A 13,120-nucleotide genomic window follows, 5' to 3' on the forward strand; every position below is an offset into this window, starting at 1 on the left:
TGTGGTTCAGTTATAAACAGAGGAACAACTCTATATACTTGAAAAAGAAGTTCTCCATTAAGCTTGTGAATTCAGCTACCAAATACCAAATAACAGTGGTGGAAGAGGTTTGCAGATAATTTACCTGAGCAGAAGTAGCAATACCACAGTGTATAGTCCTGCATTCAAAATATTACTCAAGTAAAAGTACATAAGAATTATCAGTACAATGTAAAAAAAATACTACTGCAGGTAGAATAGGTCCTGTGTGTGTGTGTGTGTGTAGATAGACAGACAGAGAAGTCTAATGCTATATAATGTGTAAGCAAATCAACTAACTTACTGTATATATTGCTACAAACAATGCATTGTATTTTGTGAGCTCATTTAATAGGCCTATATGGTAAAATTCAAATCTAAATTAACTAGTATAGCTGTATAATACATGCTTACATACATACATACCACATAATGCATACTTATACTTTCCACCACTGCTAGAGAAACCAGGAGCTTTCTTTTTTTTTATTTAAGGGCAGCACCAAATGAGAATTGTTTATGAAACTGCACCACCATGTGGACATCTATGAGAGCTTGTAAACAAAATATGTTAATACGTCACATTTTCCCACCTTGAAATCGATGCTCATTCGCTACTTGTGCAATAATAATATAGTATTGTTGGACATGATGTTATGCACAGATTGATAAAAAAAAATCTGCATTTCTTAATCAGTATTTTGCACAAAGCACATGACATGCATAGTCACTGACAGCACCACTTTGCCTTTTTTTTTTGCATGCATCTGAATATAATATTAGAAATACGTCGCATGGAATAATAGCAGCATGCAAACATTCATACGGATTGTAGAGAAGCATGCAAATCCGCCTGCAGGCTTCACATAAACACAGACGGGCTGATGGTGATGGTGTGACTGCTGGAGCCCTGCAGGCAGCCTGCAGAGCACGTTGGAGGCGGAGCCTGCAGACGCTGCTGCCGCTGCTGCTGCTCTGCCTGGTTCCTCTCTCGCTGCTCCGTGTGATGATCGTCTGATATGTGGGAGAAATGAGAGAGAGTAGGGTCCCCGTTGTATGTGAGGAAGTGAAATGATAACATAACGACAGCCTCGACTTTAAAAAAACACACATTTTGCCTGTTGTCTTCCTTCCTTCGCTCACCGACGCGCACTGCAATGCCGCCGCAGCGAGTCTTCGCCCTGCCGAGGCAACAATCTCTGCTGCTGCCTGCGGTCATCAACCCGTTCGTTCAAGACACCAATCTAACCAAAGCTACTATCCTTAAAGTGAGTATGGGCGTTTTGCATCAATGGTCATGCAAAGGCAAGCTTTTGTAGAGTATAGTCGTCGCTATTGGCAATACACACACACTCACACACACTGGCTGTGCAACCATGCAGGCCTGTAATCTTCTCTTTGACAATCGGCTTGTAAAGCACCAAACAATGAGAGCCCTTGTTGTTGTGTGCTTTTCTAGAAAGCTGCCCAGTGATGTGGATTTCCACACTCGTGCATAATGTCTGAAAAAATGTCAACAACCCTCAGCAGGCTGATCCCCTTATATGGTGTGTATATATAGGCCTGTAATTTATGATGTGTGTGTGTGTGTCCCTCTCCATTCATGCAGTGTGTCCTCCTGGGGATCTTCCTGGTCCCTGTCCGTGCCATCTTTCTGTCCCTGGTTCTCATGGTGACATGGCCAGTGGCCGTCATAATAACCCTCAACCATCCTCTGAAAGGAGCCGTGGAGCCAATGACGGGCTGGAGACGGTAACTATAGGATACAAACACACACCACCACCCCATCCCACTGCAACACAGCTTCCCACAGAGCCATCCCACACCTCACAAGCACCACCACATCCTTCAGACTCACCGTACTGGCATATGGTATATCATAGACTTGCATTTATAGAGTGCTTTTCTAGTCTTCCGACCATTCAAAGCGCTTTTTACACTACATGTCAGTATTCACCCATTCACACACTGATGGCAGAGGCTGCTAAGGTGCCAACTTTGCGCATCAGGATCTAATCTAAATACTCATTCACACACCGATGGCTATGCCTTCGGGATAAGTGTCTTGCTCAAGGACACATCGACATGTGACCCGGAGCCACAGCTGGCCATATCAGACTCACTTAATCACTTATACAACTCAAATTTCTTAAAAACGTAATAATAATCGCACTCTGCAGCTGCCTTTTGTTTACATGCACATAATAGTACATTTTTCAAGATTCAAGAGTTTTATTTGTCACACTCATACAGGATGTGCCGTGAAAGTTCACTTGGTTTTAAGTAAATTGAACTTGGCCTAATGCAGTTACCTTATGGTGTTTTTTTTACTTCCTTCTACCAGTGTAGCGTTGTGCAAAGATTTTGTGTTTGCAAGGCAACTGTATATGCAAACACCGTGACCATCATCTTGTCCCCATATAGCCCACAAAGAGGTAGTTGACTACTAACACTATTCTGTTTTTGCAAGTGTGAGCCACCACCCTATTCGGTGCATAGCTTTTGTGCAAGGCTTACATTGAGATTTGAAAAGAAAATATTGAGTTTCACTGCACTAAAATAGTGCCTTTTACTAAAGCAAGAAGTAGCAGAAGCAGTGTGTTTCCTGGGTTTCATAAACTGGACAGGAAAACCCAGAGACGGCAGCGTATTCTCAAAATAATATGTCCTGACATGACTTGAAGAATGTGCAGCTGCTTGTGTTACTGCCGAATCATGTTTGTCTCTAGATCATATCTGCACCACAAACACTACTTAAGCTCAGTTCCCCTCAGTTCTCAGAAAGGAAGGAGTCAGTGATATGAGCGGGGAAACCATAGAAACCATATAATAGTTATTATTATAATGTTTATTATTTATATTAATGAATTGGTCATCCAATTGGACAGTATATCCACACAGTGTGAATACAGTAAAAAAAACATGTTTTAAAGCTGCAGTAGGTAGAATTGGAGCAAATATGTATAAAGTATTTTTTATAAAACGGTCACTATATCCTGACAGTAGTGCATGAGATGGGTAATCTGAAAAAAAAATCATGTGCCTCTGTGTCCTCCGGTGCTCCTAAAAGCATCTGCAAGATTTCACAGACCGGAGGAAAACAAACAGTCAGAGCCGAGCTGGAGGCTTGCCGTCTCTGACAGCTGTCAATCACAAAAATGAGAAAGTTTGTGACCCGGCAGCCATGTTGAGATCAGTTGAGGAAATACCAAGCACCGCCCACCAGCCGGAGCAAACTTTCTAATTTTACAGCTAAACGGTACACTACAAGATGTTTCTGAAAACATTTGAGGCGAGAAATAGGCATTACAGTAACAGAATATTGATTTATTTTTGATCAGCGCTGCCTAGTTTGACCGTTTGATCAGAGTTTGCGAGTGATTGACAGCTGCCTCTGTTGAATGAACAGCCAATAGGAATGCTGTCTCTCTCTGAAATGACCTGTGATTGGCTAAAGTCTCCCGTCACAGGCTAGACTTTTTAAAGCCTGAAAACAGAGCCATGAGGAGGTGTGGAAGTCTAGTTTTTTCCTAGAGCACTTGAATTATAATATGCTGAAAGGTTATTATGAAATTTTTGCCCAATGATGCAAAAAACATTCTGCCTACTGCAGGTTTAAGGTACTTAGCGAGTCATAATTCATATATCAACATATTAATAAATCTCTAGTGGTTGGATTGTAGTATTTTACCTCTGAGTACCAAACAGGACGCGTCTTTTACAACTGTTCAGTTATGCAAATAGTAGCTGTTGTGTGTACACAGTGTGCTGTTCTAACAGGGAACAAGGAAACTCTTCTGACCTTAGACCACAGCTATTTTAATGGTTATGACCAAACATGGTGTAAGTGACGCAAACAAGCGAGAAGCTCATCTTTCTCACCTACTTATTGCTTTGCTGTTAACAGGCTCAGATATTCTCGGGGGGTGTTAAAGCATTGAAGCTTAGGTTTTGCAATGAAAGGACAAGATTACTAAATAGTCAAATTTCACAATTGGCAATTAAAACTGACAACTTAAAGCTCCAATAAATGATGTTTGTGATGTTTCCATTGAATCAAAACAAAACTCCACAAACCACAAACAAAAGATACATACTACTGTTTAGTCACACAAAAGTATGTTGAAAGATAGCACACATATTGGGTATGCAGTGCATAGCATGCGATATCGGACGAAGCAAATATCTTACTAGCCATAATAACCTGATCAGATGCTAGTATGTCAAGGTGTTGTTGATGCTTTGTGTTTGTGCGGGAAGCTTTTCTGCTCCCAAAACTGCGTTACGTCACATTAAGCTTCCTGACAAATTGAGCAGAAAGATTAATGCGGCTTTAAACAGTCAGAGGTTTGTATACTCTGGACAAAAGTTTTAAAAGTTCCACATCATGACTAATAATTTTGTCTCAAGGTCTCAATCTACACTATGACCTCCTTCCCTTTCCTCGAGATTATGAGGAAGTAACTGGTGATGGTAAAATATTTAGCAAGAAAAAGTACAAAATGGTGCAACTCTTCCTGTTACTGCAACACTTTAGCTCAGTCCAATACTGACATTTGCCCCCTTTCACATGATAGCCCTGTATGTGATAATGATCAACATTTCAACACAGCTGATCCCCGTGCATTTTGAGCTACACATTTATTTTTTCCATAAATTTTCCATAAAATTCAATAATCTAAAATGTTCCGGCCATCTCCAGGTTCATGTGTCGGAGAGTGATGGCTGCCTTGGGGAGGGCTTACTACTTCTGCATGGGCTTCAGAGTGGTGGTCAAGGGCAAGCAGGTTGACAGCAGCGAGGCCCCCATCCTGGCCGTGGCCCCCCACTCCACCTTCTTTGACGGGATCGTGTGCATCGTCGCGGGCCTGCCCTCCACCGTCTCCCGGGTCGAGAACCTAGCTACACCCATCTTTGGCAGTGAGATACTTATCAATTGCTTTGCTGATTTGATTTGCTTCATGAACTGTCATGTAACAGTGATAGCATCAGTAAGTGACCATCTAATGAAATGGCCCTGTCTTATTTAATGTTAATAAAGCCATGCAATTAACCCAAGGCTCAGGCATTAATTAATCAGTGAACAATATGACAATGAATGTTTTCCTCTTCTAAGTGTGTGTGTTAATGCGTGTGTTGGTTTTTTTTTGCCCTCTCTGCAGGGTTTGTGCGCTGTCTTCAGCCAGTGCTGGTGTCCAGGAAAGACCCAGACTCCAGGAAGAATACAATCCAGGAGATTGAAAGCCGAGCCAAGTCAGGAGGCCACTGGCCACAGGTCTGTCTCAACACAAAAAAAAACATATCCCCAAGCAAAAAAATCCCCAACTCCTCAGGGTTGAGAGCTACCTGAAGTTAAAAAAAAATATACCCATGTGACGAAGACCTGTGCTAAATTGGAAATCCCACAAGTATCTGGAGTAGCCAGCCAGTGGGAAAAAGTAGCCATCTCGCGGGGACAAAAAAGCTTTGTCTGTAAAAGCATATTTTTATGAGTTTTCCTGCCTGATTGTAAACATGAAGTAAATTATTGTAAAGAAGAATTAGGAATCTTTGGTGTTTTAGCCCACACAGTCTGTAAATGGCTATTAATATTTAATTTATTAATTTAATCCTGACTGATCAGAATGTTTGTAATTAAGAATCATTATTATTTTTTGTATTTATTGACACTTTCCCTGAAAGGTTTATCAAGACATGACACAATGATGGTTAATGGGTTTTACTAGAAACATAAATGTCTCTTATTCAATGAAAATAAAGAAGGTTATTTTAAGGGGGAACATATTTTTAATCTCATATTTTATCTGGACTATGTATTGGTTTCAAATTTATAAAATAAACCTATGCCAAAAAAAACTGTAATATAATAAAACATGTGGATCACTAAATCAACTCAACTTCCAAAAGCGCAATGCAAAGACAATTCATACATTCGTTCATGCATGCGCAATTGTCACATTGCTGCCACCGATGTTATCTGAAGTAGCCCGTCCAATGATAGACAGGCACGTTTTTTTACATCCTTGAGTATTAGCATTGGTTATAGCTGCAGAGAAAAGTGATGTAATCTTAGAAAACCCAAGAGCCGTAACTCAGGATGTTTCAGAGTTTCCTTAGTCAGTTTTCGATGACCCCAGAGAATTATACTTCTGTTTTTTAACGCTATCAGAGAATTAGTGAAGCGCATACAATGTTGACTCAAAACTAGCATACTTTGCATGTTGTAAGGGAGCAATAGCATAACATTGCATACTTGATAAAACTTGTGATTTTAACATTTACTAATGAAGCTTTGTTCCTCAGGTCCTGATATTTCCAGAGGGAACGTGTACTAATCGGTCATGTCTCATCACGTTCAAACAAGGTAAGACATGAAATGTAAATTGTACAGTAAATGTAAAGTTTCTGTTTCTGTTACGAGGAAAATTATTACAGACAAAATAAAAAAAATCACAAACAACTTTTTACTAACAGTTCCTTCCGTTGCTTATAGCACATCTATCATTTTCACTAAATCTAATCCACCGAGAGTAAAAGGCTGCACAACAGAGAGAACAATCGACACTACGCTGCTCCATACATTCATTATATGATGTGCTTTGTACATTGACTTGTTGTTAATGGATAACCACAAAACTAGGTTTGAGTGAGGTGGCAGAATTGGAATGTGAGCTTTGTTTAGTCATACATGACGCAACAATTCAACTTTAACTTATTCATTCATAATAAGAAGTCTCCATGATACTTTAAACAATGTGTTCCACCTCCACCTCTAGGTGCCTTTATCCCAGGGGTCCCTGTGCAACCTGTGATTATGAGATATCCCAACAAACTGGTGAGCGACTGTTATTGTGTAACACAGCGTTAATATATGTTACCTCACATCTTGAGAGCCAAATTCATAGAAGATAATTATATTATATGCCATTTCTGTTTTTCATGAATACGGCTGAACTGTCCAACTTGCATGTAATCAGTGCAGACTGATAGCAACACTAGAAGCTTGGCTGTATACCATTTTATCCCAGTATTAATGTTTTTATGAAGGTTTAAGCATTCCCCTGTATTTCTTCCTCCAGGACACGGTGTCTTGGACTTGGCAGGGTTTCAGCTCGTAAGTATGCTTTCTGCAGTTTCTCATGTTTTACTTATAGTATGCATGTTTGCTGAAGGTAGTGTGTCTGCTGCTACTTTTTCTTAGACAATAAACATGATCATTACACACAGTTACGGGAACATTATTGCCTTGTTTTGCAACAACTGTTGCTACTGTGAAATAAATATGTAACTGACTGTCCTGCTTGTGTTATGTGCAGGAGGACGCTGCTGCTTCTGACTCTGTGCCAGCTGTACACCACAGTAGAGATAGAGGTAACAGCCATTCTCCAATATGTGCTTCCTAATATAATGGCAAAGATACTACAAACTGCCTTTGTTGTTTCGCTATAAGAAATTGTAAAATACGCATTTTATGTCATATTTTATTGTTATTCATGATTGTTCTCCAAAGCGTAACTTTAGCTTTACTTTTAGTTTTACCGGTTGTATCAGTGCCACACTCTGCTATTGAATTAATCTAAAGAAAGCTAAGTGTGTAACCTTAATTTGCTTAAATATAGTCATTAGATTAAGCACAAGATGCGTTTTCTGCATTCAGGGATTTAGTTTTCTTGCAAAGCTTCACAAGTTTACTTTCTGCTCGACCCTCCTTCTGACCTTTTTCATCTGTTTTCTCCCGTTTTTCAGTTCCTGCCGACACATATCCCCACAGAGGAGGAGAAGAAAAGCTCTCCTCTGTTTGCTTGCAGAGTGCGAGACACTATGGCCCAGTAAGTGTTGATTGGTCTGAAACGCACATTCCACTGTGTATTGCTCAAGCACAGAGACAGTACAGCAAAGTGCAACAGAAAAGCTTAAGTATATATGCTTATAAAAGTAATAAATGCAATGTTAAACACATATGGAGTACATGTAAGTTGATGAGAAAATTAAATAAGTGGTGGAGAAGAGTATGCTGTTAAATATGACGGCCACGATTATTTGTAGTCCTTAGCAGCGGCCCGGGTTCGATTCCAACCTGCGGCCCTTTGCTGGCTGTCATCCCCTCTTTCTTTCCCCTTTCCTGTCACTCTCCAGCTGCTCTAATAAAAGGCAATAAAAGCCCTAAAAATAATCTTAAAACAATAGAGAACAGAGTCATTCTGAATTTCAACAGTGAATAAAAGGTAGGAGGACATAATAGGTTTGGTGGTCCTCCCTCAAGAAAATTTAAAGATTTTTGACTTAAAACTATGCAATTTTCCATCATTTTGGACCATTATTATTGCTAGTTATGCTTACAAGTATTATTTACACATATCACAACCTTCGTCTGAACATTTAACTCTTCTGGAAATGTTTGCCCAAAAAGAGCAGATTAATATTTTAAAACCGTTTAAAAAAAATGTTATATTATAAAACCGTTATGAATTTGAGCATTAGAATTACATTATTGTACGATGAGTTTGGTTACTGCATTCCTCTGATATGTCTAACCATTGCATATCGTCCTAGCCTGCAGCATCCAGCTCTTTACAAGCATCACAAGCATTTGAGCCGATCACTGTACGTGCAAACTGTCTGCTTTCAGGGCTTTGGGAGTTCCAGTGACAGACCACACATATGAAGACTGCCGTCTGATGATCTCAGCCGGTGAGCTAACGCTGCCCATGGAGGCCGGTCTGGTGGAATTCACCAAAATTAGCCGTAAACTGAAGTAAGAACACCTCACTTAAAGTACACTGTAGGGATCGCCAGACAGGAACATTAACAATGACATGTATGGCTCGAAAGTTTAACGTTATGCAAAGTATGACATCAACCACAACCTCCTTCTTGTGCCGCGCTCCCTCAGTCTGAAGTGGGACAACATGAAGAAGGAGCTGGAGGGCTTCGCAGCCATGGCCATCTCTTGTAAAGGAGGACGAATCACCATCGAGGAGTTTGCCAGTTTCCTGAAGCTGCCTGTCAACCCAGCCCTCGAAGAGCTGTTTGCACTGTTTGACAGGGTGAGAGACGTGTATATCAAATATTTAGTTTTTATCTAACCAGAGCAACTTGGACCATCAAACACTACCATTATGAATGACATTTAAATGCTGAATTTCCTATAGTTGACGCACAGCTAAGACTTGCATAAGTCTGGAATAAGTCTTAGTATAGTCAAATTGGCCCCGACACCTCCTGCATGAATCACCTGCACCATAAATATAATGGTTGACAACATAATGTGCAACTATCTTAATATTCAATTTACAGAATTCCGTACACATTACATCACCGCATATCACGTGTACCGATGATAGTAAAATTGGGAGGTGTGGGTTCAGGATTTATACAGCCTGGCAGAGGAGACTATGATCAACGAAGTGTGGCCTCCTTCACTGGTAGCTATGTCTACCACAGGTCTGAATGGGAAGTATAAAAACAGCCTCTAACATCCAGTTCAATGAGGATCCTTTTTCCTCAGAAAATCTGTGCCTCAGAATTTTCCAGTAATTGAGAATTGCAATTTATAGAAATCACTTATGTTATTATATATCACCCTTTATTTTTCCAACACTCCCTTTAACATTCAAAATTGATGATGCTAGACATTGCCAGTCTGTATTTTTAGACCATAAAGGGCAAAGTAGCATCCATTATAATAATCTGTGCATTTACTGACTCAAGTATTTTGCCGTCTCTTTGACCCTGTCTAGAACGGAGATGGCACCATAGACTTCAGAGAGTACGTCATCGGCGTGACCATCCTGTGTCGACCAGCTAACACCGAGGGTGTGCTTCGAATGGCTTTCCAGGTACCACAGAAATATTGTGACATTGCTGTGCTCCTACTAGGGCCTGAAGAATCAGCAGTGCTCTATCTTAATGTACGCTGAATAAAGATATACAGAAATGTGTATGGTAGTATCCCTCTTTATCAGTTCACCCAAGCTAGTACTCCCTAGGGCTTCTTTTGCATGTGAAAACAGCCTAATTTCTTCAAGGCTTGTTATCAGACATACCTGCATTCCGATCCACAGTGTACATAAACTTTACTCCCTACTCCCTGTTCAGGGAATGTCAGTTAAGGGAACATCCCTCAACAAAATTCCTCCATGCAGAACACCCTGCAGACATCACTTCCAACGTACGTCGGTAACGTAAACACCTTGAATACCTGTTGCTGCTACTGTGGAAATTTGACACTACTGAAATAAGATATTGAATATTTCCGGCCAGGACCCTGAATTAATAGTTAGTTATCAATAACATTATTGTTGAACTCAGCTATACCCAACCAACAAATTATGGTCCCATTTAGAGTCAAATAGACGATAAAGCAGGGTGTGCTTTAGGGCGTGGCTACCTTGTGATTGACAGGTTGCTACCACAGCGTTGTCCGGTCTGGGAGTTGTCCGTGTTTTCGTCTTAGAACTTTAACCCTTTCACAGTGTGTTTTCAGTTCATGAAAATTAATTTTAACATTTTGGTCACCTAAAAATGTTGTACTTAGCTCCACCCTCTCGTGTCACTTCTGGAGGCTTCAAAGCGTAGTCCACAAACCAATGTGTAACTACATCCACTTATATACAGTCTATGGATGCAGTGCTATGTCAAGCAGACATTTCTGAGATATAACTGAGATGTAACTAGAACCTGTGACAAATTATGTGTATATCTACAGTATATATGATGTTTATTATTTATACTAAATATAAAAAGTAAATATTGAAATTACAATAAAATAAGCAGAATGCAAAAAAAAAAGTACTAAATCCAAGCTAAATCAGCCAGCTCTGGCTTTAGTTGACATTAGTGCACAGCAGACGGCACCGTAGGAAGAACAGAGGCAGCATTCAGAGAGGCTTGGATAATGTCAAGTTAACAAAGTCTGTCTGTTGTGGAGAGCATGGAGCCATTTCGCTGGCCATAATATCAAATGTGGTTTTGGACAAACAGTTCTGGTGTTTATGTAATATGAAGTGAAACTATATTTTCGTCCGACTAATTTAGCCAAAATTGATTTCAACAATTTAAAGTTTTTTCTAACCAGCCTGCCTGTTTTCACACCTTAAATAACTATTATTATTCCTGAACATGCAGACACATTTTTCTGTTTCTTTCCTCTGTCACGCAGCTGTTCGATACAGATAAAGATGAGAAAATCACCCGAGAGGAGTTTACTGCTCTGCTGCGCTCTGCTCTGGGTGTGTCCAATCTGAACATGGCCAAGCTCTTCAAGGAGATTGATGCTGACGGCTCTGGTTTCATCACCTTCCGTGAGTACACTTCCAACGCCAAGCTACATCTTGCTCTTCTAACCTCCTTTTGCATTTCCAACAGGATATTATGAAATGGGAATAAACATATACAGTATTTTCGCATTATTATTTTTTGCTTCTCTTATCCTGAGCTACACTGTATCCTAATGCTTTTCTCCGTGCCTGTGATTCTTCAGCTGAATTTCAAGACTTTGCCACGAGCCACCCGGAGTACGCCAAGCTCTTCACCACCTACCTGGAGCTTCAGAGATACCAAGCAATGCAGGAGGCGTGTCCAGGTGACCTGGAATTATCCGGCCAGGCCTGTTCAGTGGTAAAACAGGAGGACAGCACCTCTGACAAAAAAGATGACTGAGACTGAGAGGATGGCCGTGAACTCCTACTCCTTGACTGCACTGAGAGACAGAACACTGTATCCACTGCGCTGAGAGGGAAAAAGCGACTGCCATCTGCCCCATGACTTTTAACAGATTCAAGTCATTTGCCACAACGGAGCCACATTAAGTCATGTGCTTGCCTTTTTATAGATGGATTTTAGAGTGCTTCTATTTTCAATTTTTAGTGCCTTATAGAGATTTCAAAGAACCACTTCCCTGAGTCACTGCACAAGAAATATCGTATTGCAGACTATTTTATCCCTAAAGTTTTGTGTGTGCGTGTGTTTTGGTTATGTGTTTATCATAAAAAAAATAAAAAATTTAAAAGCTAGTTATAGGATGAAAATATGTCAGAAAAGTCACTTGGGCACTCGGTGTTTTAAAGGTGCTAAATTCTAAATTCAGAGCACTAGTATAGCAGGCTGCGTGTGCATGTTAGTGCATGCGAGTCCCAGTGTGTGTGCCCCACTGGCTAGCGGTTACTGCTGATAACGCAGTCCCGAACCAGGGGTGTTTTCACGGAAGCGTATCACCTCCGGTTTCCCCCAGGTAAACACTGTTAGCTCTGTCAACACTGTTTTTTCATGTGGAGGCAATCTCTCAATCATAGATATGTCAACACGTTCTCATCCCAACTCGTCACATACTGACGCTTTTTATCAGACCTCTCGACGTCACTTTTAGGTCGCAGTAAACACGTGCTTAATGTTGTGAATTAAACAAAAACACTTGCTTCGGTTTAGGCAACAAGAGGCGCCCTGGTAGCTCACCTGGTAGACTGGGTGCCCCATGTACCAAGGTTGTGTCCTTACCGCAGCGGCCCGGTGTTTGAATCTGACCCGTGGCCCTTTGCTGCATGTCATAACCCCTCTCTCTCTCTCTCTCTCTCTCTCTCCCCCTTTCATGACTGTCACTATCAAATAAAGGCAAAAAAGCCCCAAAAAATAATCTTTTAAAAGAAAAGGTTTAGGCAACAAAACCACTTCGTTAGGTTTAGGAAAAAACAACATGGTCGGGCTTAAAAATGTCTATGTTTGTAAAGTGAAAATGTGACTTGACGTTGTGAACACGGCACACAAATGAACAGCTGATTGTAACGTGAAAGTGAAACGTAACGCACGGGACACAAACAGCGGTCTCCTGGATGAAAGCCTTGTGTTTGTTGGTCCCATCCACCACCACTCCTGTCCACCCGGTGTGCGTCTCTTTCGTTCTTTAAACTACATCACCACAGCATTTTCTCTGAGTTTTTACTGTTGCCGCGGATGGGTTTACATTGTAGTTAATTGAAAGCCCGGTGCGTTTACCGGTGCTAAAGGATGCCTCGTGCGTTTAAGCTCTGGGAAGCGGCTGGATATGCTCTGAATTTGGAATTTAGCACCTTTAGCTTTATAAGCCCTGCAATCTTTAGAGTTCTAA

General features: G+C 40.7%; 1 protein-coding gene across 1 annotated transcript; it reads left to right on the plus strand.

The window, feature by feature from the left end:
* The first annotated feature begins 1,175 nt into the window (after positions 1 to 1,175).
* lpcat2 (lysophosphatidylcholine acyltransferase 2) lies at positions 1,176 to 12,028 on the plus strand. Its single transcript, XM_037755275.1, has 14 exons — positions 1,176 to 1,286; positions 1,628 to 1,770; positions 4,721 to 4,938; positions 5,181 to 5,293; positions 6,322 to 6,382; positions 6,795 to 6,853; positions 7,098 to 7,132; positions 7,335 to 7,389; positions 7,765 to 7,847; positions 8,648 to 8,773; positions 8,912 to 9,065; positions 9,759 to 9,857; positions 11,180 to 11,321; positions 11,501 to 12,028. The coding sequence occupies exons 1-14, from the start codon at positions 1,176 to 1,178 to the stop codon at positions 11,677 to 11,679; spliced, it is 1,578 nt and encodes a 525-aa protein (XP_037611203.1). The 3' UTR covers positions 11,680 to 12,028.
* The last annotated feature ends 1,092 nt before the right edge of the window (positions 12,029 to 13,120 follow it).

The sequence above is a fragment of the Sebastes umbrosus genome, chromosome 2 (assembly GCF_015220745.1).
Source record: "Sebastes umbrosus isolate fSebUmb1 chromosome 2, fSebUmb1.pri, whole genome shotgun sequence".
NCBI classification, from domain to species: domain Eukaryota; kingdom Metazoa; phylum Chordata; class Actinopteri; order Perciformes; family Sebastidae; genus Sebastes; species Sebastes umbrosus.